Here is a 25,041-nt window from a genome sequence, read left to right on the forward strand (position 1 = left end):
GGATAGCAATATGGTGGGTAAGGTCAGGTCAGGAGGGGATGCAGACGGAGACGAGAGGGTGGGGGCATTGTGGAGCCCAGATGCCAGCTCCTAGCCACAACAGTTCACTGATAGTGATGGAAATTCATCAGCAGCCGTGGTACACCAGATCCAGCTTCACAAATCACAGTGAGGGCTGAGGGGGAGAGCGACCATCACACATAGGCCTGGAGAGATATGATTGCCAGCCAAGGCCGGCTAGGGAGCCAAATTCCTGATAATGCAGATGTTGTTTTGGAACAGGCTGCTTGTTTTTTTCCAACAGCCTTCAGTCTCACTGGGGAACCCATTCAGTAATCCAATATTCCAAATTCATTAATTACCGTCCTCACCGTGCAGAACCGAACTTTATCTCCAGATCGAACCCCTCTCGCCTGCGAGCACGTTCTCAGCTGGGCTACTCACCAGCTTTACGGCTCAGGTCCAACAGGCTTTGAGTCTGAGTTTGTACGGCCCTGGACAGCCCATCCACCTGGGTCGGCAGCCTCTGCAGATGTCGAACTGCCGCCCAGATTTTCTTGATTTACCGGTAAATCAGGTATCCTCCGAGCCCAAACAGAAGAGATACCGCTACCAAATAGCCGAATATGTAGACGTCTTCCATGTCTTCAACCTCGAGGGCTGAGAAGCACACAGGTCTCCACGAGCTCCAAGAATCGATCACGTATCCAACCGGGTCTGTTCCACTCGGACACACAGGCTCCCCTTTCCCCGATCTCATAGTGGAAAAAATTCGATCAATGGTGTTGAGGGCCCAGTTTGCCAGATCCATGTTGCTCTCAATCTTATTCTTATTCGGACAGTGTGTAAGAGACGCTCTCACAGCAAGCAGCAAGCAGGAGAGACAGGGAGGGCAGGGAGAGAGATAGAATGCGACCGTCTCCGTCAAGAGCAGGAAGAAAGCAACTCCCACCTCTGGCAGAACTTCTACAGCATTCTGAGGGAGCCTGAGGACATTGAGTCCGAATGGACCATGTTCCACACCTCCATTGTTGAGGCTGCTGCTCAGAGCTGTGGCTGCAAGGTGGTTGGTGCCTGTGGTGGTGGTAACCCCCGAACCAGATGGTGGTCACCGGAGGTGAAGGGAACCATTAAGCTGAAGAAAGAGTCCCATCGGGCTTGGTTAGCCTGTGGGACTCCGGAGGCAGCTGACAGGTATCGGCAGACCAAGCGGTAATGCAGCTCAGGCAGTGGCCGAAGCAAAAACTTGGGTGTGGGAGGAGTTTGGTGAGGCTATGGAACAAGACTTTCGGACGGCATCGAAGCGATTCTGGCAAACCATCAGGTGACTCAGGAGGGGAAAGCAGTGCGGGTGGGGTGCTGCTGACTTCAACTGAGGCTATAGTCGGACGGTGGAAGGAATACTTCGAGGACCTCCTGAATCCCACTGACATGCCTTCTGTAGTGGAAGCAGAGTCTGGAGACGAGGGAGATGACTTGACCATCACTGGGGGTGAGGTCACTGAGGCAGTTAAACAACTCCTTGGTGGCAAGGCCCCTGGGGTGGACGAGATTCGCCCTGAGTTCCTGAAGGCTCTGGATGTTGTAGGGCTGTCTTGGTTGACAAGCCTCTGCAACATCGTGTGGAGATCTGGGGCAGTGCCATTGGATTGGCAGACCAGGGTGGTGGTCCCCATCTTTAAGAAGGGAGACCAGAGGGTGTGCTCCAACTTTCGGGGGATCACACTCCTCAGCCTCCCCGGTAAGGTCTATGCCAGGGTGCTGGAAAGGAGGGTCCATCCGTTAGTCAAACCTCGGATCCAGGAGGAACAATGCGGTTTCCATCCTAGTCGCGGAACGCTGGACCAGCTCTTTATCCTCTCAAGGATATTCGAGTGTGCATGGGAGTTTGCCCAACCAGTCTACATGTGCTTTGTGGACTTGGAGAAGGCATTCGACGTGTCCCTCGAGGTGTCCTTTGGGAGGTCCTGCGGGAGTATGGGGTGTCTGGCCCGTTGTTGCAGGCCATTCAGTCTTTGTACAACTGCAGTGAGAGCTTGGTCCGTATAGCCGGTAATAAGTCGGATTCGTTTCCTGTGGGTGTTGGACTCCGTCAGGGCTGCCCTTTGTCACCGATTCTGTTCATAATTTTTATGGACAGAATTTCTAGGTTTAGCCAGGTGACAGAAGGCTTCTTCCTGGGTGGCCTCAGAGTCTCATCTCTGCTCTTTTCAGATGATGCGATTCTGTTGGCTTCTGCTAACTGATCATCTGCAGAGGAACGGTTTATTTGAAGAGTTTCAGTCAGGTTTCAGAATTCATCACAGTACAGAAACAGCATTAGTGAAGGTTACAAATGATCTTCTTACAGCCTCTGACAGTGGACTCATCTCTGTTCTTGTCCTGTTGGACCTCAGTAGGGTTTAATATTTTTCCCGAAAATGACATGAATCATATCCTGGGAAAAGATGAGCCATTTCCCGGGAATCCCGGTAAAAAGGTTTTTTGTTTTTTTATTTTAATTAGGCCTTCTGTAGCCTGTGTCGGGCTTAACCTATTCTGATATTGTAGAGGTAGCTTTCCAGCTATGTCCTGTTATGCCCAGTAGGGGACAACGTTGGCTTGATTAATGCAATAAAACCTACATCTCGGCATTCAAGTGCTCGAGCTATGCGGTGTTGTATCGTTCCTCAACACTCCCTTAACAAATATAATTCGAATATTCCTGTATTGTTCATGGAATTATACCAAGCTATTTTACAATTGCTGGTGGAAAACAATACGGTTCATCTCCACACAGCATTGATAAAGGCTCAGCCATCTGCGCTGTCGTGGCGACATCTGTTGCACTATATCTCCACCAGTGGAACGCTGTAATAGTCATTGAAAAGTTAACTACCGTACTACACTATAATATGACATAACACAGGGCCTTGAATAATGCACTACGACTTGGTCATTGCCATTCTGGCAACAGCAAATTTATAACGCCGTGTCTAAGGGTTAAAATAGGTTCGTTGTGAATCGTCTTTTGAAAAACTAGCCAATCCTTACAGCCTAAAAAATATACATTTTACTCAACTCCATTTTAAAAGCGAAATATGTTAAAGTAATCTATTTGATGATACTTTCTTCACACATTAGGCCTGTATCCTAATTCATGATTGTTAGTAAGCGGCTGCAAATGAGGAAAAGAAACACTCGAAGTAAACAGATATTTCTTTACATGCTTCCCTTAGGCAGTATTATTAGAAAGCATTGCATCAATTTTCATTGTTATGCAGATGACACTCAGCTTTACCTATCAATGAAGCCAGATGACGCACATCAATTAGTTAAACTGCAGGAATGTCTTAAAGACATTAAGGCCTGGATGACCTCTAATTTCCTGCTTCTAAATTCAGATAAAACTGAAATTCTTGTACTCGGCCCCACAAATCTTAGAAACATGGTGTCTAACCAGATACTTACTCTGGATGGCATTACTTTGACCTCCAGTAACACTGTGAGAAATCTTGGAGTCATTTTTGACCAGGATATGTCCTTCAATGCACATATTAAACAAATATGTAGGACCGCTTTTTTGTATTTGCGCAATATTTCTAAAATTAGAAACATCCTTTCTCAGAGTGATGCTGAAAAGCTAATCCATGCATTTATTACTTCTAGGCTGGACTATTGTAATTCGTTATTATCAGGCTGTCCTAAAAGCTCCCTGAAAAGCCTTCAGCTGATCCAAAATGCTGCAGCTAGAGTACTGACAGGGACTAGAAAGAGAGAGCAGATTTCTCCCATATTGGCTTCTCTTCATTGGCTCCCTGTTAAATCTAGAATAGAATTTAAAATCCTTCTCCTCACATACAAGGTCTTGAATAATCAGGCCCCATCTTATCTCAAAGACCTCATAGTACCATATCACCCCAACAGAGCACTTCGCTCTCAGACTGCTGGCTTACCTGTGGTTCCTAGGATACTTAAGAGTAGAATGGGAGGCAGAGCCTTCAGCTTTCAGGCCACTCTTCTGTGGATCCAGCTTCCAGCTTGGATTCGGGAGACAGACACCCTCTCTATTTTTAAGACTAGGCTTAAAAATTTCCTCTTTGATCAAGCTTATAGTTAGGGCTGGATCAGGTGACCCTGAACCAGCCCTAACTATAAGCTGCTATAGGCCTAGGCTGTTGGGGGGGTTCCCACAATAGACTGTTTCTTTTTATTCACCTTATTTACTTTGTTTATACTCCACTCTGCATTTAATCATTAATTGTTATTAATCTTTGGCTCTCTTCCACAGCATGTCTTTTCTCTCCCCTCAGCCCAACCGGTCCCGGCAGATGACTGCCCCTCCCTGAGCCTGGTTCTGCTGGAGTTTTCTTCCTGTAAAGGGAGTTTTTCCTTCCCACTGTCATCAAGTGCTGCTCATAGGGGGTCGTTTTTGACTGTTGGGTTTTCTCTGTATTATTGTAGGGTCTTTACCTACAATACAAAGCGCCTTGAGGCGACTCTTTGTTGTGATTTGGCGCTATATAAATAAAATTGAATTGAATTGAAATTGTATTGAAATTGAATTGAATTGAATCGGGGGGTGGCCTCCAGCTCGCAGTGGAAGGGTTCGCAGCAGAGTGTGAAGCGGCCAGCATGAGAATCAGCACCTCTAAGTCTGAGGCCATGGTCCTCAGCCGGAAAAGGGTGGAGTGCCCTCTCCGGCTCAGGAACAAGGTCTTGCCCCAAGTGGAGGAGTTCAAGTATCTCGGGGTCTTGTGCACGTGTGATGGGAGAAGGGAACGGGAGATCGACAGACGGATCGGGGCTGCTTCTACAGTGATGCGGATGCTGCACCGGTCTGTCGTGGTGAAGAGGGAGCTTAGTTTAAAAGCTAAGCTCTCGATTTACCGGTCGATCTAAGTTCCTACCCTCACCTATGGTCACGAGCTTTGGGTAGTGACCGAAAGAATAAGATTGCGAATACAAGCAGCAGAAATGAGTTTCCTTCGAAGGGTGGCTGGCCTCTCCCTTAGAGATAAGGTGAGGAGTGCGGCCAACCGGGAGGGGCTCAGAGTAGAACCGCTGCTCCTCCACATCAAAAGGAGCCAGTTGAGGTGGCTCAAGCATCTGATTAGGATGCCTCCTGGCCGCCTCTTGGATGAGGTGTTCCGGGCATGTCCCACCAGGAGGAGGCCCCGTGGTAGACCCAGGACACGCTGGAGGGATTATATCTCTCGGCTGGCCCGGGAACGCCTTGGGGTCCCTCCAGATGAGCTGGAGGAGGTGGCTGGGGAGAGGGAAGCCTGGGCTTCTTTGCTTAGGCTCCTGCCCCCGCGAACCAGCCCCGGATAAGCGGGAGAGAATGGATGGATGGAATAGTTATTATAGTTCATCTTTATGTTACTGCTGCTGCAGATTTATCAACAATAATAAAATAAAATAAGATAAGCAGTAACATTTTGCTCTCTCTGCAGTCCTTCCCTCAGTGTCTCTCCTCCAGAGGTCTTCCTCCTCTCCCGTCACCTGCCACGCTACAGGTTTCTATCCCAACAGAGCTGAGCTGGTCTGGAAGAAAAATGGTGAGGAGCTTTATGAAGGTGTGCACAAAGGAGAGATCCTCCCCAACAATGACGGGACCTTCCAGATGAGTGTTGATCTGGACTTTTCAGCAGTCACACATGAGGACTGGGACAGGTACAGCTGTGTGTTTCAGCTCTCAGGTGTGAGGGAGGACATCATCACCAAACTGGACAAAGCAGGAATCAGGAGCAATGAAGGTGAGACTGAGATCACAGGAGACAAACACACCCTTAGTTTATTGTAACAGTCCTGCAGCTCATGAGTTTTTAATGTGTTGGATGATAACTTCTTTTTCCTTAGTGTCAGTTTATGTCCCTGTTTTTCAGAGCATAATTCTAACACTAACTTAGGTTCAAACTAGGGATGTGCCAATCCGATATTCAGTATCGGTCTGATCCTGGCCTAAATTACTGGATCGGATATCGGAAAGAAATAAAAAATGTAATCCAATCCGATCCAACCCACATTAGCTGCATTAAAGTTCTCCGTAGTCTTCTTCTTCTTGTGGGTTTGTGGTTGACCAAAACAGCTTAAAGCTGCATTACCACCAGCTACTGGAATGGAGTGGGGATCAGGAAATAACGCCCCTCAGTTTTCCGTCGCTGCGACGGATTCCCTTTAACACTGAGTGGATCATCGCTGACATGTTTTTCCATGCCTCCACTGCTCTATGCGTGTTTGTGTGTTGTGCTCGCTGTGCTGAGAATTTCAGCTGTTAGGGTTAGGGTTAGGGTTTTTCTCTACTTCAGCTCCCGGACATACTGCTAGCGAGCGCCGCTATTAGCTCTGGTGACCGAACGGTACCGGAAGGACCCCTTCCCCGTCAAAATAGTTTTTATACTTTAATCCCTGATTAGTGTCTAAATATTGACCTGCAATAGAAACGTATTGAGGAGAATGCTTGTGAATATAAAGCATTACAAGATTACAGCCCCCAGTTTTTCAACATAAACACTGATAACCTGCAGTCTGTCTGCACAAGTGCAAAGAGGCGGAGCCGGTGAGCTCAGATGGAGCCGAAGAAAGCTTTTTTCCCTGTAACTGCCATTAAACCTTTACTGGGAAACAGCTGGAGGTCCTTCATCAACCACCTGATGAGTAAGTGAAGAAAAGAGAACTTTGTAGCTGCTCCATCCACCCTGTTTGTTTCACACAGGGAAAAACTGCAGTACGGAAGGTAAAATATGCAGATGAACTGTTAATGTGAAAAAAGTATTTCTTATCCAGTTACTCGGGTAATTGATGGAATAATTGATAGAATACCCGATTACTAAATTAAGCGATAGTTGCAGCCACACTGAAATTTGCAGCATACCATAAGCCAATGCATCAGCTTCTTACATAAGAGCAACAGGATTCAGGTGATAGAGCGATTGTTGTAAGTAAGTAAAGTTTATTTATTTAGTGCTTTTCACAGACAAAAAGTCACAAAGTGCTGTACAATAATTAAAACATAATATCAAAAAAAAACAAAAGATAAAACACCATTTTAAAAACATATTAACATTACCATATTAAAACAAATAATAATAAAATAAAGTCAACAGAAAGCCTGGTCAAACAGAAAAGTTTTCAACTGTTTTTTTAAGAGTCATCTAAATGGTGCTGGAGTGGTAAACAGTTCCAGAGCTTTGGCACCACTGCCTGAAAAGCTCTGCCCCTCCCTGGTTCTTAGTCGTGTACGTGGGACAACTAAAAGATTTTGATTTTGTTGTGTGAGAGACTGTTGACTTATGTAAAATGTATCCAGGCATTTGAAATAAATTGTTCTTTTTTTTTGTTTTGTTTTTAAAAGATCAGATTTGTATCGGTATCGGCAGAATGTAAAATATCGATATCAGTATCGGACCTAAAAAAGTAGTATCATGCCATCCCTAGTTTAGACCAATAACATCTGTCCCAAAGTTTCCACCATAATTTTTCCTTAGTGATCGTGACTGTGCAAACATGAACTTTCTGTCAAATGTTACATGTAAACTCAGCTGTATTCACTTTTTTTTAGTGCTCTACAGACAAAATCTTGTTGTTTTCCTCATTATATTCAGCCATGTTCATGTGTGTCCATTGTTAATTATAATCTTTGTATTTATGTAACTAATGGACAGTTTTGGAAGAAGACAGAATTATATAGTAAAAGGCTGATCAGATGTTCTGTGTCATTTGTAACTTGCTGTGGCAGGCAGGCAAAGTGTGGACCCCAGTTAGGGTTGCCACCCATTTGTTTCATATTTTCAAAAGTGTCCCATACTCATCTCTGTCACACACACACACACACACACACATCAACACTAAATGTAACAATTAAGCACAGTATAAAATGTTGAGTGCACACTGCGGGCTGTCTGATATAAGGCAGCATGGATCAGGAGAGCAACACTGCAGAGAGGTCAGAGGTCAGAAAAGCCAGGCAATTATTGTCATGAAACATCTGTGTGGCAGGCAGGAAGGAGGACCCCAATGCAGGACACGCCAGGCAAAGGTAAAAGGTAATTCTACTTTATTACAGGTGCTGAACAAAAAGCCGGACTAGGCAGAGCTAGTGGCAAAACTCAATACGAAAAAATACCAGACTTAATTCGAAAGCAGACCAGGACACACAGCAGGAGACATAGACGACAACAGGCACTGAAAACACTGGACTTAAATACAAAGGAGGACTGATGAGGGAAGAGGAAACAGGTGGGAATATCACTGAATTGACAGAATATTGTCCAATTTATTTGGTAACATCTTTGCTTTTATTGGATACAAAACGTACGGATTCAAATCCAACAAAGATTGCGCTCCTCTGCCTCTCAAAAGAGACTCCGCCCCTGCTAGGTCGCTGCTATTATCGCTGCTTATGCCTGTATCATTTCACCTCAGTTTGTAATCTACCACAGAGCACGGACAGTTTCATTCACAATGTGTACTTTGATCTCACTATGGTCATGCGTGCGCTGCATAAATCGAAATAACAACCGGCATGAACACGAAGAGAAGTAAGAGGGAAAATGAAGATCAAAGGAAAATTTCAGGCTTCCGATTCAACAAATAATCCCAGCATGAAAGGTAAATACCAACCTTCATTAATTTGATACACAAACTAAAAATTGAATGCAAGTTTTAGGGCTGAAATATTTCTTGGAGTAACTCAATTCAATTATTAAAAATCCTCGACACAAATTTGTTGCTTTGATGTTTCGTTTCAACTCTGCAGCTCAGGTGTCTCCGTGTAAGCGGAGCATTTCCTCCACATTAGTTCTCCATCGCTGTAACAGATTTCCGTCATTTGGAAAAAAAAAAAGATCCTTTAACACGAGTGGATGCTGAGATGTTTTTCCACACCCCCACTTCTCTGTGCTGTGAGTGCGCGTGTTTGAATGTGCGCGTGTGTTGTGCAGAGGATGTCAGCTGTAGCCACCAGAACAGACCTATAACCACAGTGTACTGGGGAAAGGGGGGCTGCCATTAGCACTAGCAATCGTTCAGAGAAACATCTGCTGTACGGAAGTTAAAATATGCTGATGAATTGTTAACATGAAAAATTATTTCTCATCCAATTACTTGATTAATTGACAGCCCTAGTTGCAGCCCTACTTGTATTCAGAAAGCCATAGTCAAACATTAGTTTTCAGCACCAGTAGAGCTATGAGAGGCCTTCAAGAATAAGACTACAGTTCCCAGCAAGATGTCACTTCCTATTGTTGCATTAAAAACGTGATAGTTTATGCTCACAACATGGTGGCTGATATTCAAATGTAGGAAATGCTTTTAGCAGCTGATTGTTAAAAAATCTGGATTATGTTTTTGTTGTGTATTTTTTTATGTGATTTCTGCAAACACAGTGGAAGGAAACGGCACTCTGGGACACATTAAATGCTTGATATATAAATGTAACTTTTCTGAATTATATGCAAAAATTTTCATTCTATCGATCTAATAAGGCCTGATTTAGAGTTCTGCATTGATCGTTTGTGTATAACTGAAAATCCTCTCTGAACCAAACCTGACATGCACCTCGAGAAATGTAACTACATGTCCAAAAAAACTGATTACTGCTTTCCAGTTACGTCTTAGGCCCCATTACTCAATTAACAAGTGTGAGCAGCATTTAGCGGTTAGCATTAGCTTACTAATTAGCATTAGCATTAGCGCTAGGGTGAGAAATATTTCTTGCTAGAACCGTGAAGTTACCATGGCCACCACCAATGGTAACGGCAGAGAAGTAAGTTGTTTCTCCGCCTTTAGTACATTGAGCTAGTGGTGGGCAGATCGATCCTAATATTGATAATATGGATGCCAACGTTGGTATTGGTATTGATCAATATCAGTGTAATGAGATTGATACTTTGGCTTCAGTTTCTCTCCTGTATGCAGTGCTGTGGTTTCATCAAAGATGCGAGCTGACTGTCTAAGGGGCTCGACACACGGGGAGCGACGTCGCTCGCTCTCCATTCATTTCCTATGGAGCTTGTGCGATGAGGCGACAATCGCTTGCCCTCCTCCAGCTAAGCGACCGGCGACATTCGTGCATGTGAAATTTCGAGCTTGTACACGTAGACATGCACACATGACCAGGCGACGCGACACAAGAAAGTTGGAAAATGTTCTACTTTTGTCGCTGTCGCGTGGCACTAAACCAATCAGCAAGAGTTTCATTGACTGACCAATGAGCGGAGAGTATGCTACACGCTGCAGTCTGCAACCACTTTCAGCACGAAGGAAAGCATCGTTTTAGCTGTGTTTGACTTTCCTATATTATATGACACTTCACGCAGTGATTATCGAGTTACACATAAAAGGCAGCTGTATGAGAACGTGTTGGTGCAAGACTAACGTTAAACAGACGGATAGAGAGGACTTTTGTGCTAATATAGGATGAACGCGAGGTTGTCTTTTGAAAATGTCTAAATCCCTCCAGTTTCATAACCAATCACATTTCTTGGAGACGAGTGACGTAAGAGCGCGATTCGCAAAGCTGCCATCGCTATCGCGTCCCGTGTGTTCGGTTTCACCCCAGTGGCGATGCGACCCATTCGTCGCTGTCGTTTGTCGCTCCCCGTGTGTCGAGCCCATAAGTGTCGCTCCTGTCACAGCACAGAGCAGGCACACTTTGCTCCTCCCCTCCCCACAGTGTTTTGTTATACTGTCACGTGACGCATAACATATTTTATTTGGGGAAAAAAAAGGAATTTGCTATGAAACATTTAAAGCAAATTTAAATTTAAATTTGTAGAAAATTAGTGAATGGACATTTTTTTATTATACTTTCTGAACGATCTACCTGGATAAAAGTTTGCATTTGTTCTTGAGTAATGATTTTGTACACTTCCAGACATCAATGTATGGGGAAAATTGTTTTGTTAATGTTCTGTTGTTTCAAAACAGTAACTTTTATTTTGATAAAGTATTTTCTACTTACATATAAACTTTGCCCAATTCTATCCTGGGTTTTAACTAATTAATGATCCAAAGGAAAAAAAAATCTCAAACCAGTTAAACTTCATGGAAATTCTTCATAATTATTAAAAAGTATTGGTATCAGTATCGGTGATAATGGCCCTGTGTTTACTTGGCATAGGATCGATACCAAATCTTGAAGTGTCGCACACAACTACATTGAGCAGCATACATGGGGAGTGATTGACAGTGCTCCTCCTGGCTCTGATTGGTTGTTTTTGACTAGGAGCGGTTCAGGGAGGAGGTGGAGGACCTCCATTTTTTTCGCAGATTATCGGTCTCATACTGTCGTGACATGGTGACAGTTTTAACAAATATGTAAAAACCAGATTTTTTATAAAAGTTACATCCTGCAGCTTTAATCTGTATAAGATTAAAGGCTTTAGTTCTTACTGTCGATGAGTGTTTGCCATTTTTTCAGTTTTACACATTTAGCTATGTGGTTTTGAAAAAGCACCCATTTTTACAAAGACTGTTGGTTTAAAAACAACATAACTTTATGTATTGTTTATGAAAGGCAGAGAAAAGTTAAGACTATTGTGATGAACTATGAATAATTGTTTTACATTCTGTGATAAATGATGGAAGTCACCAGGAGTATTAAATAAAGATGGTTATATTTATTTCAGCTCTGAGTGTTTAATATCAGGATGACTTTATTGGAGTGTGGATCTTTCAGATCAATTTGAGAAGTGATTTTGATCATGCTTCACATTTTATTGGGTCATGTAGCGTCAGGCACTGGTCTTGGTCTTGTCTCTGTCTCACCCTCCCTCGGTCTTGGTCTTGACTCGATCTTGGACCCTAAAAAGTCTTGGTCTTGTCTCGGTCTCGATACACTCTGGTCTTGGTCTTGGTCTTGTCTCGGTCTCGGGTTAGGTGGTCTTGACTACAACACTAACATTTACTATAAATTTGTGGTCACTTAAAGTTTGTCCCAAGTTTTTGTCAACAGATTTTTATAAAAAAGCAATAAAATCAGGAAACTCCATGATTAATTACATTCCTGAGGGTTTTTCCTCTTTAGGTAAAAATGGCCCCAGGGTTTAGAAAGAGAGTCCCTGCAGCAAGAACAGTTCTGCAATTCAAAGCTGCTGCTGTCGGGTCACAACATGGTGACAATTTTAACAAATATGTAAAAAACAAACTGATTTTTATGAAAGTTACATACTGCAGCTTTAAGAGTTACATTAAGTTCTCACCTTATTTAGTTCCTTATTGCACACTCTACACAAACAGATTAGGTGCTACTGTCATGTGGTAGATCATACAGTATATCATTTACTAGGTTAATTGTGCAATAACTTGTGCGGAAGTTGTGTTTCATTACACTTATATATTTGCATGTAATGTAGCCTTATTTAACAACATTTTATATGAAAAAAAAATTGAAAAAGAGGCTGTCCAGGGGGATTTCCCCCCCACATTACATCAAAAAAAAAAATCACAGAAAATACACACCTTCATCTGATCAGAAACCCGCATTTTGGTAGACCGGTTCAGCGTATTATCCGAGGCCCCACACAGGTGAGCTCCATGCTAAGTTGTGAGCAGTGACTGTAACATACTTTCATACCTGCCAAGTCTCCCCTTTTGGCCGCGAAACTCCCGTATTTTACCCCTCTGTCCTACCGTCTTCCCGTATTATTATTTTCCCGTAAATTTCCCATATTTTAACACAATACTTTAAAAACGTATTCCTGTGCCGCTCCAAACTGAATTGTCACTAGCCTCCCGAGAAATGCCACCTGCAGTAGCCTGGGTGGTAGTTGTCGCGAGGTTAGTGCCGACAGCGGGAACAATCCTGTAAAAACAACTGGGCCTCGGTTGGGCTCAGTGTTGCCAATTTAGCGGGGGGGGGGAGGGGTTCCATAAAGCGACTATCGACAGTGAAATCCTCCGCTGTCGCCGTGTTTTGCGTACATAAAGCCTTCTTACTGTGTCCCTTTGTACACTTTGGCATCGCCCAGACCTCACTTCGAATCCACCCTCCAACCCCCGGACCTCACTTAAACACCGAGCCTACCTACCCGCTCCCTCCGCTCCCATCCCCGGTCCTTGCTTCGCCCTTTATCAACCTTTAAGACAGGCGACAGCGAGTTTTCTTACACAAGTTGGCAACAGTGTTGCCAAGTCCGCTTATTATAAGCGACATTGGGCTTGTTTTTTTCTAGAATCACTTGCAGTCGCGGGTTGCGGTTTTTTGGGCTTGTTTTTGAATGTGGAGTTGGTTATTTGGGCTTGACTTTCTTTCCGAGTGAAACGCCTTTATTATCTCTCGGCGCCCTATAATAAAGCAAAAGACGCGTGGTAGGTAGTTTGTCCCCTCCAAGCCCCCGTTTCCTGTTTATCGCTCCTGCACAAGTTGACCAGGCGCACACCCAAACAAACACTCATAACAGCCCAGAGTGAGGAGGCAGCGCAAGAATGAGCTCCAGTAAGCGGGGAAAATATAGGGAAAAAATATATAATAAAGAGCGGGAAAAAGAGAGCACACTTACAGAATGGATCTGAGCTCAAATGGGAGACAGTGGCGCTAAAAGTGGATATACACTATATGCAATGCATAGGGGCGCCAAAACGATGCGGCAAAATTATTTCTCTAGTCGCATTTTCTGTATTTAATAGCTGTGCATATGAAATGATCAGTAACAGAGGAACGGCGCTGATTAATCACCCCTGTGCTCCTTCACCTCCCCTCCTTCTGGAGAAGTACCAAAGGCATTCCCCAGATTTTGTAAGTGTGAAATATGTGCTCACCATGCTGATTCAATTCAACATGCTAATACAAAGAAGCACACACAAACACACACACACACACACACACACACACACACACACATAAAAACTGTGCACCCTTCGCTTCTATGAGGCTAAGAACCATGGGTTTTACTGCTTCAAAACACAATGAGACAAAACAAAGAAGTGAGCTATGCTACTGTAGAGCTGTACTGTTTAAAAGCGGCCTCAGTTTTACACAATGTTGTGGGTTGCCAGTTGGGCTTCTTTTGGGCTTGTTTTCATAGAGCTGGTTGCTTGTTTCTGTCGCAAGATCTGGCAACACTGGTTCGCAACAGTGGCCCAGATAAAGGAGGAGGGTTGAACATAGCTAACAGTCTCATCCCACAGTGTTTTCGTTTAAATTTGATATTCTAACATTAAACAATACAGGGCAAAGCAAACATGACAGGTTGGCACAGAGACAGGAACTCAGACTTGACACATGGGGGGAGGAACGCTGGGAAACAAAACATAATTAAAGCCGCAAACGGCAATGATCGGGCCCTCACACCCGGCACGCGTTGATCTGTGGTGTGCTCGAGCCGTGCAGCACTCGGAGGTTGTCACTCACGGGAGAGTCGCAGGCTAACCTGGATGCTGTCAGCCCAGCAGGCTACCGTTCGTTGCATCGTCTGGCTGCTGAACATCTCCCGCGTCCACTAGGTGGACTCAGTAATTAAAGTGTCATGATGCTGTATGTAATGCCTGCACCCATCATTGAAATTGTGATGATCATAGGATGATGATTATCAGTGTACTGCCAATTTACTGTTGCCATTAGGTGGCTTTATGAGTGTAATACAAAACTAGTAGATGGTTATGTCCAGACTCATTCACACTCTCATGAATCATGTGAAGTTTGGGACAGATTGGACAATGTATGTTTGAGATGTGACAATTTGTTGTCCTGCGGTATATGATTGAATTCCTAAATTCAGAGGATTGTTATGGCAACATTGTTAGGTATTCTATAAAACTATGGATAACTTTTGATGGACTACTTGGTAGATAATCTGGAGCCATTTTGGTCTCGCAGGGTCAAATGCCCTAGGAGGAGATGATTCAATTAGCAGACCTGAAAATGGCAAAAATTGACACCTTAATTTGAAGATGGCTGACTTCCTGTAGAGTTTCGGGTATGGGTCCAAGAGACTTTTTTGCACATATTAAAATGAGCCTGCACAATGTCAGATATGTAGATAAAATGTAGCTCTGGGGCTATGCAAAAAACATGGTATTTAATGATATTTCCAGGTCCCACTAGGTGGCGCTCCAATGTTTAGGGACTTTATGCATATCAATGTGTTCAGGGCAGGAGGCTTATCAAACCACTGAAGTTTGGCGCAGATTGGGCAATGTGGCTTTGAGTTACTACCATTTTTGTCTTCATGGCGAAACATCGAACTTTGCCAAAAACTCACAGTTTTGAAAACAGTGTAAGACCAACTCCTTAAGGGGAAATTTGAGATGGTTCTGCTCAACCACCTTGAAGCTGTACCTCAAAATGTAAAATATGACATTTCCTGTTCTTACTAGGTGGCGCTGTTACTTACAGTAAATGTTCAGGGGCGGACCCTCAGCCTACTGAAGAAGTTTGATCCAGATTGGTTTATGTAGGTATGAATGAGAACCAATCAAAATTTCATGGCGAATGATCGAAATTCACAGTGGTGTCACAGCCACACCCCCTGGCAAAAATTTAGATTACACTTGGTGTGTAGATTAAACAAAACAAATATGAAGTTGGTAACATCCAAAACCTCTGAGATATTAGAAAAAGTCTGAGGGGTTGAAATTGTCAAATTTGCATGTTTAATTAAAAATGACGGACTTCCTGTTGGTTTTACGGCATGGCTCAAAGAGGAGTTTTTGTGCGTCTGGACATGCTACATATCTGCAGCAAATTTCATACATGTACGTGAACACAGCGGTGGGGTTCTACTTTAGGGAGCGCTATAGAACCATTTTGGATGGCCCGTGCCTGAAACCATTAAAATACGTAAATTTCACACCTGCCTGACGTGCCTTCAAAGTTTTATGAGTTTTTCAGCATGTTAAAGCCTTCAAAATAGCGATTCATTCATCAGAAATTCGTCTGAATAATAATAAGAAGAAATGGCGCAATTACAGTAGGGCCTTCGCACAGTTCGTGCTTAGGCCCTAACAGGAATAAAACTCAGATAAACTAAAGAGGCCTGAGGATACAAATACACTAACACTGGGAACATAACCCAGAACAGCAAAAACAGAAAACATGTCAATAAAAGAATCTCTTAAAGGGAAACAAAACCCAAATGTGTGAAACCACAATAAACAACAACACAAACAGGAGCCAAAGCTCAAAACCAAAACACTGGATCAGCAGACTCAGGATCATAACAGAAATTAGTGATTCAAACATTTAGTGACTATAAACAGACTCAATTGTACAGGATTGTTTTCTCTTTATTTTCTCTTTTTCTAATCTTTATGTTTGTTGTTTGATCTACAGGAGGTTCTCTCTCCATGATCATCCCTGTGGTTGTTGCTGTGGTCGTTCTCGCTGCTGTCGCTGTGATTGGATTCATTATTTACAAAAAGAGAACAGGTGAGAGACCAAAACATGATTTATAAGTTTCTTCAAACTGAATACAACATTCATTTTAACCTGGATTTGTCTGCACACTGCAAACAAATAATAATGATGGTAACTATAATGATCATTTAATTACAGTCATTATTTAGAGTTACAACAGACAATACATAATAATACACACAGGATTAAATAAGTAAGAATGTGGAAACAAATGAAACAGCCAAGAAATGTTTAGGAAACTTTAGCTTTATTTTATTTATACACCAAATAAATTCAGTTCAATTTTATTTATATAGCACCAAATCACAACATTGTATTGTGGGTAAAGACCCTACAATAATACAGAGAAAACCCAACAGTCAAAACGACCCCCTATGAGCAGCACTTGGTGACAGTGAGAAGGAAAAACTCCCTTTAACAAGAAGAAACCTCCATCAGAACCAGGCTCAGGGAGGGGCAGTCATCTGCTGAGGGGAGAGAAAAGACAAAAGACATGCTGTGGAAGAGAGCCAGAGATTAATAACAAATTAATGATTAAATGCAAAGTGGAGTATAAACAAAGTAAATAAGGTGAATGAAAAGAAACAGTGCATTATGGGAACCCCCCAGCAGCCTAGGCCTATAGCAGCATAACTAAGGGAGGGTTCAGGGTCACCTGATCCAGCCCTAACTATAAGCTTGATCATAAAGGAAAGTTTTAAGCCTAATCTTAAAAATAGAGAGGGTGTCTGTCTCCTGAATCCAAGCTGGGAGCTGGTTCCACAGAAGAGGGGCCTGAAAGCTGAAGGCTCTGCCTCCCATTCTACTCTTAAGTATCCTAGGAGCCACAAGTAAGCCAGCAGTCTGAGAGCAAAGTGCTCTGTTGGGGTGATATGGTACTATGAGGTCTTTGAGATAAGATGGGGCCTGATTATTCAAGATCTTGTAGGTGAGGAGAAGGATTTTAAATTCTATTCTAGATTTAACAGGGAGCCAATGAAGAGAAGCCAATATGGGAGAAATCTGCTCTCTCTTTCTGCTTTATTACATTACATTTAGCAGACGCCTTTATCCAAAGCGACTTACGATGATGAAACAATAATACTAAAAGCCAAAACAAAATAAAACATTAAAAGAGTTAAACATTAAAAAACAATGGCACATTAAAAATGTATGTCTATACACATCAAAGTAATTGTCTTAGTTAGTGCAGGTATTCTCCAAAAAGCTCAGTTTTTAGGAGTTTTTTTAAAAACGGCGACGGACTCCGCTGCTCTGGTGGAGGTAGGTAGCTTGTTCCACGATCTGGGAACTATGGAGCAGAACAGTCTGAATTGCTTTGGGTGGATGCTGGGTAAGGCAAGGCGACATTCAGTGGAGGAGCGCAAAGACCGAGATGGAACATAGGCCTTTAGGAGCAAGTGCAAGTAGTGGGGTGCCTGTTCTGTCATTACCTTATAGGCAATCGTGCAGGCTTTATATTTGATGCGAGCAGCAACCGGAAGCCAATGAAGCTCAATGAGCAGTGGGGTGATGTGCCCGTTTTGGAAGATTGAAGACCAGACGTGCTGCTGCATTCTGGATCATCTGTAATGGCTTAATAGCACAGGCTGGAAGGCCCATTAGCACTGCATTACAATAATCAAGGCGCGAGATGACCACAGCCTGCACCAAGAGCTGAGCAGCATGTTGCGTTAGAAACGGTCTAATTTGTCCGATGTTATATAGCGCAAAGCGACAGGATCGAGCAACAGAGGCCACTTGGTGTGTAAATGATAGCTGGTCGTCAAACATCACTCCCAGATTCCTGGCAACCTTTGCCGGAGAAAGTGAGAGAGAATCGATTGTTACGGTGAAGTTGCGTTGGACCGACTGTTTTGCAGGAAACACCAGTAGTTCAGTTTTAGTAAGATTAAGTTGAAGATGGTGTGACTTCATCCATGAGGATATATCTGAGAGACAATGAGATATCTGTGCTAAGATCGTAGAGTCATCCGGCGGGAATGATAGGTAGAGCTGAGTATCATCGGCAAAGCAATGGTAGGAGAACCCATGAGAGGAAATAACTGGGCCCAAAGAGGTGGTATAGATGGAAAAGAGGAGGGGTCCCAGTACTGAGCCTTGGGGCACTCCAGTGGTCAGTGGACATGATAAAGACAACTGTCCTAGCCATGACACTTTGAAAGAGCATTCAGCAAGGTAAGATCTGAACCATGATAGTGGTGTATCTGAGATACCCATATTGGAGAGTGTAGTTAGGAGTCGGTCATGATTGACTATCAAAGGCTGCTGACAAGTCCAGCAGAATGAGGGCTGAGGACTGTCCAGCAGCTCTGGCAGTTTTTAAGACTTCGGTCACAGACAGCAGCGCCGTCTCAGTGGAGTGTCCCTTTTTAAAACCGGATTGGTTTTGGTCAAGGTAGTTATTCTGGGAGAGAAAGCCTAAGATCTGGTTATACACTGCCCTTTCTATGCATTTAGAAAGGAAAGGTAGTAGTGAGACCGGTCGATAGTTGTCGACCAGGGCAGGGTCGAGAGAAGGTTTTTTAAGTAGAGGTGTCACCTGGGCCTGTTTGAAAGTAAGCGGAAATTCACCGGTGGATAGGGAAGTATTAATTACATGCGCAATGACTGGAATAATTGTAGTTGCGATGGTTTGTAGAAGGTCAGTGGGAATCGGATCCAGAGGACATGTAGTAGGACGGCTACGTGTTAGGAGGGCCAGTGCTTCTTTCTCAGAGAGAGGAGAAATGAAGTGAATGTACTTTCCTCGAATGATGAAGCAGAGACAATGGGTAGATCTGTGAACTGACTGCTGATGGCCACCACTTTCCCAGAAAAGAAAGAGGTGAATTTTTCAGCTGTAAGACATGTAGACAGAGGAGGAGGTGGAGCATTCAACAGTGATCTGAATGCTGTGAATAATCTTCAAGAATCTGTCAGCGAGCTGAATTTCTCCTTGTAAAATTCAGTTTTGGCAATTGTGAGGTGTTCTGAGAAGGAAGCCAAAAGAAGCTGATAGTTAGATAAGTCGGACATGATGCCCTTTTTATGCCATTTCCTTTCAGCAGCCCGGAGTTTGGAACGTAGCTTCCGGAGGGACTCATTTTTTAGCCACGGCTGTGGCTTGCTAGTGTGGATGGTACGAGATCTCAAAGGACAGAAACTGTCCAAACAGGAGCTCAGTGTGGAGCAGAGTGTATCTGTGGCAGTGTTCATGCTGAGAGAGGAGAATGAGCCTAATGAAGGCATAGTAGTGGCAACCAGTGATGAGTACTGATCTACAGAGAGGTTTCTGAGATTGTGACGGAAAGTGACCATAGCTGGAACAGCAATAGGTTTTCTAGAAATGCGGATACTGAACTGAATAAAAAAGTGATCTGAGAGATGAAGCGGAGTGACCTTTAGTGATTCTGTATCACAATGACGTGTGAAAATTAAGTCCAGGTTTTTACCGGCTTTATGAGTTGGAGGACTGGGGACTAGCTCTAAATCAAAAGAGTGCATAAGAGATTTAAAGTCAGTAGAGCCAGGGCTGTCAAGGTGAACGTTCATGTCACCTAGAATGAGCATGGGACACTCCTTCTTTGGAATGGAGGAGAGTAACATGTCTAGTTCATTTATGAATTCACCCAGATGTCCAGGAGGACGATAGATGACAATAATACCAAGTTTAACTGGAGCGCTAACCAATACGGCATGGTATTCAAATGAGGTATATGAAGTTGACGACAGTAAAGTAGTGTATTGTAAGCCATTAGCAATTAGCAAGTCTGTCCCCTGAGAGTCCGGATGGACGAGATGTGTGGCTGGAAGAGTAGTTATTAGAGAGAGCTGCCGGAGTAGCAGTATTTTCAGGCTTGATCCAAGTTTAAGTCAGAGCCAGTATTTGTAGAGATAAATTATTAGCATGAGCTGAGATAAAGTCCACCTTGTTCACGGCTGATTGACAATTCCATAGCCCCACAGAAAGGGTAGTCCTTGTCAGTACTCTAGCTGCAGCATTTTGGATCAGCTGAAGGCTTTTCAGGGAGCTTTTAGGACAGCCTGATAATAATGAATTACAATAGTCCAGCCTAGAAGTAATAAATGCATGAATTAGCTTTTCAGCATCACTCTGAGAAAGGATGTTTCTAATTTTAGAAATATTGCGCAAATACAAAAAAGCGGTCCTACATATTTGTTTAATATGTACATTGAAGGACATATCCTGGTCAAAAATGACTCCAAGATTTCTCACAGTGTTACTGGAGGCCAAAGTTATGCCATCCAGAGTAAGTATCTGGTTAGACACCATGTTTCTAAGATTTGTGGGGCCGAGTACAAGAATTTCAGTTTTATCTGAATTTAGAAGCAGGATATTAGAGGTCATCCAGGCCTTAATGTCTTTAAGACATTCCTGCAGTTTAACTAATTGATGTGCATCATCTGGCTTCATTGATAGGTAAAGCTGAGTGTCATCTGGATAACAATGAAAATTGATACAATGCTTTCTAATAATACTGCCTAAGGGAAGCATGCATAATGTAAATAGAATTGGTCCTAGCACAGAACCCTGTGAAACTCCATAATTAACCTTAGTGTGTGAAGAAGACTCCTCATTTACATGAACAAACTGGAGTCTATGAGATAAATATGATTCAAACCACTGCAGTGCACTACCTTAAATACCTATAGTATGCTCTAATCTCTGTAATAAAATGTTATGGTCAACAGTATCAAAGCTGCACTGAGGTCCAACAGGACAAGAACAGAGATGAGTCCACTGTCAGAGGCTCAAAGAAGATCATTGGTAACCTTCACTAATGCTGTTTCTGTACTGTGATGAATTCTGAAACCTGACTGAAACTCTTCAAATAAACCGTTCCTCTGCAGAAGTAACTATTGAAGTTAACTCTGAACGATCAATTAGAGCGAAAGAGTCTAAACAAATACCAGCAGTGCTGAAAGCAGCCAAACATGAAGATAAATCTTTGAGATGGTTATGAATAATTTTTTCTCTAATGTCTAAAATTTTATTTGTAAAGAAATCCATGAAGTCACTACTAGTTAAAGTGAAAGGAATACTCGGCTCTACAGAGCTCTGACTCTTTGTCAGCCTGGCTACAGTGCTGAAAACAAACCTGGGGTTGTTCTTATTTTCTTCAATTAATGAGTAGTAAGATGTCCTAGCTTTACGGAGGGCTTTTTTATAGAGCAACAAACTCTTTTTCCAGGCTAAATGAGCATCTTCTAATTTAGTGAGACGCCATTCCCTCTCCAGCTTACGGGTTATCTGCTTTAAGCTGTGCGTTAGTGAATTATACCACAGAGTCAGGCACTTCTGATTTGAAGCTTTCCTTTTAAGAGGAGCCACAGCATCCAAAGTCGTACGCAGTGAGAATGTAAAACTATTGACGAGATAATCGACCTCACTGGGAGCAGAGTTTAGGTAGCTGCTCTGCACTGGTATTCCCCCGGCTTGCTGCCTGTACGTCGGAGTTTACACCGGTGGACGAGAGGGTAGTTTCCCTGCGCCTTCGTGCTGGGGAATGGGTCCTGACTGTTGTTTGTGCTTATGCACCGAATGACAGTTCAGAGTACCCACCCTTTTTGGAGTCGCTGGGCGGAGTGCTGGAGAGTGCTCCATCTGGTGACTCCATAGTCTTGCTGGGAGACTTCAACGCTCACGTGGGCAATGACAGTGAGACCTGGAGGGGCGTGATTGGGAGGACGAGGGCGGGCCCTTGCCAGTTAACAGGTTAAGCTGTGCGTTTGCGAATTATACCACGGAGTCAGTCATTTCTTATTTGAAGCTTTCCTTTTCAGAGGAGCCACAACTGAGCACTAAATCAGATAAAAAGTCTGAGAAATCAGACAGAAACTCTGAGTAAGGACCAGGTGGACGGTAGAAAATAACAAATAAAAGAGGTTTTTGAGTTTCCCAATTAGGATGGACAAGACTAGAGTCAGGCTTTCAAAGAATTAAAACTTTGTTTGGGTCTGTGATTAATTAATAAGCTGGAATTGAAGATTGCAGCTACTCCTCCTCCTCGACCTGTGCTTCGAGCATTCTGACAGTTACGGGGGTGTTGATTCATTTAAACTAACATATTCATCCTGCTGTAACCAGGTTTCTGTAAGGCAGAATAAATCAGTATGTTGATCAATTATTAAATCATTTACTAATAGGGACCAAATCACAACAACAGCCTCGAGCTGTGTTGGTGACGGTGGGGTCATGTCAGAAAAAGGCGTCCAGTGTAAAAAGTGCCAAATCAAACATGCGGCGCTGACCTCTGTGGTGACCTCTGTGTTTAAGGAAACAGCCAGAAGTAGCTGTATTGTGGTGTTCCTGCTGTATCTCCTAACTTGCCCTCTTGGTAAAAGCCCACCTGTAGATGTTGTCTGATCTCTGGAGTTCTCTTTTTCTTCTCATCTTTTCTTTTTACCTGAACCTTGACCACCAACTCGGTTATTATTAGAAAAACTGCTCATTCACCTGATTTTGATTTAAGAACAAACACACAATTAGCTAAATGAACCAGTACGAATGTTTCCTTAATCTGACTATAATTAATCATGAACAGCACGTCTATGAACATATTAGAGAGTACACTCGTTGTTTTTAATGTTTTGATGATTTTTTTTTATCCAAATTACAAAAAGAAACCATGAAATTGTTTTTATGACAAACATAATGTGTAAAAATGTAGAACTTGAACTAATAAATTATATTTTTTCATTTTATTTCAGAGAAATGGCCCCCAGCTCGTAAGTTAGACTTTGTCTTCTTCTCATCTCTTTAGAGCTGTGCAAAAGTCTCTGCTGTACTGTGATATATTACATCAGCAGGCTCTGACCAAACCTGCCTGCCCTGTGTGCAAAAGTAACTGCCCCCTAACCCTAATAGCTGGTTGTGCGCCCTCGGCAGCAGGAACTGTGATCCAGTGTTTGTGATAACTGGCAGTGAGTCTTTGTCATCACTGTGGAGGAACTTGTGAGACGAGTCTTTGTGTTCTTGTTGGTCAGCAGTGGTTTTCTCCTACCATGGAGGCCATCTTTACCCAGTATCTTTCTGATTGTTCAATCATGAACTCTGACCTTAACTGAGCCAAGCGAGGCCTGCAGCTCTTTAGATGTTGTTCTGGGTTCTTCTGTGACCTCCTGGATGAGTCCTTGAGGCTCTCAGAGGAATTTTGGTAGCTGGAAAGTTCCCCACTGTTCCAGGTTCTCTCCATGGGTGGATAACGGTTCTCACCGTGGTTCTCTGGAGTCCCAAAGCCTCAGAAATGCTCTGTAACCCTCTCAGACTGATAGATGTCAGTGATTCTTTAGATGGTGGATGATGTGCTGCTGTCTGAGATCTTTGAGGCTGCTTCACTTTGTCTGTCAGCTTCTATTTAAGGCATTTACTGATTCAGCAGGTCTGACAGTAATCAGGCCTGAATGTGGCAGTGAGGCTGAACTTTTACAAAAAATGTGGTTAATCAGTTACTTCATGATTTAACGAGGGGGTAATTAGTTTTCACACAGGGGAGGAAGGTTTGGATAGATTTTGTTCCTTAATTAATGAAATCATCATTTAAAACCTGCATTTTACTCTGGTTTTCTTTGTCTTATATTGAAATTTGTTTGATGATCTGAAACATGCAAAAAAAAAATAAATGAAAAAGAAAGAAATCAGGAAAAGGGCAAATACATTTCCATGGCACTCTACATTAAATGTTGTTTCTGTATTTGAATCTAAACAGTCTTTTCAGGCCTGTTTCAGCTGTTAGTGAGAGCTCAGAGCAGGATGTGCTCTAACTGTGTGTTTCTGACCTGCAGCTGTGGAGATCCATGAAGCCCAGTTACAAATGCTTCCTTATTACTGAATTACCAACAGCTCTGCACAAAGTGAGTTACTTCAGAATTTTATCATGTTTTATGTTTCATTTTAAAACTAGAATGAAGTGCTTTACTATATTTAAATCATATTAAGAGAGACATGCTTTCAGAAAACCAGTTTAATAAAATGAAAAAGTTAAAACAAATGTCGTTTCGTGCAGATACTTGAAACCAGGAATATTGTAATGATGTTGTAAACATGTTGTTTGTGGAGCTGAGCAGTCCAAATATTGATTTTTTTCTTTCTCCAGGTTTATGGATCAATGTTGCACTGAAACAAGAAGGCACTGCCGCCCTCGCTGTCCTCCACAAACTGGAACTTCTTGGGTTTTGTAAAATTCTTCCATCATTTTATGACTGATGAATACATGAGTCATAAAATGATGGAAGAATTTTATCTAGTTGCAGATGAGTATTAATCTTCAACTAGATTCAACACTAACACACACACACACACACACACATACGTGTATATATATATATATATATATATATATATATATATATATATATATATATATATATATATACACACACACACACAGGGGTGAAAAGCAAGCCGGTCCGGTGTAAAAGATTCTGCGCCGGTACGCAGTACCGGCAAAAGTTGGACCGGGTGTCTGCTGCAAAGCCGTCATTCAGAACCGGTCACTGCTGCACTTTGGGTCAAAATAAATCCGCTAGCAATAAGCAGTCTAAAACACAACGTACTCAGTTAATAAATTGCTTTTTTTTCTCATTTCAAATTGTTTCTGAACTGTTCGTGCTATGCTGGCGCCTCAAATCTCTAGCTTCTCTCCCCTCAGAGATCGAGGACAGCCACATAAAATGCACTGCATCCGTTCCGTTTACGG

At 42.8% G+C, this 25,041-nt stretch overlaps 1 protein-coding gene across 1 annotated transcript in view; it reads left to right on the forward strand.

Moving 5' to 3' along the window:
• LOC115787933 (H-2 class I histocompatibility antigen, Q9 alpha chain-like) overlaps positions 1–24,469 on the forward strand; it is a 50,704-nt gene extending 26,235 nt beyond the window's left edge. The window contains exons 4-8 of the mRNA XM_030740734.1: positions 5,436–5,738; positions 16,256–16,351; positions 23,054–23,071; positions 24,128–24,196; positions 24,439–24,469. Coding sequence (XP_030596594.1) covers positions 5,436–5,738; positions 16,256–16,351; positions 23,054–23,071; positions 24,128–24,174 — 464 coding nt within the window. The 3' untranslated portion in view covers positions 24,175–24,196; positions 24,439–24,469. The remainder of the gene's footprint in view (positions 1–5,435; positions 5,739–16,255; positions 16,352–23,053; positions 23,072–24,127; positions 24,197–24,438) is intronic.
• Positions 24,470–25,041: the final 572 nt, after the last annotated feature.

The sequence above is a fragment of the Archocentrus centrarchus genome, chromosome 11 (assembly GCF_007364275.1).
Source record: "Archocentrus centrarchus isolate MPI-CPG fArcCen1 chromosome 11, fArcCen1, whole genome shotgun sequence".
Taxonomy (NCBI): domain Eukaryota; kingdom Metazoa; phylum Chordata; class Actinopteri; order Cichliformes; family Cichlidae; genus Archocentrus; species Archocentrus centrarchus.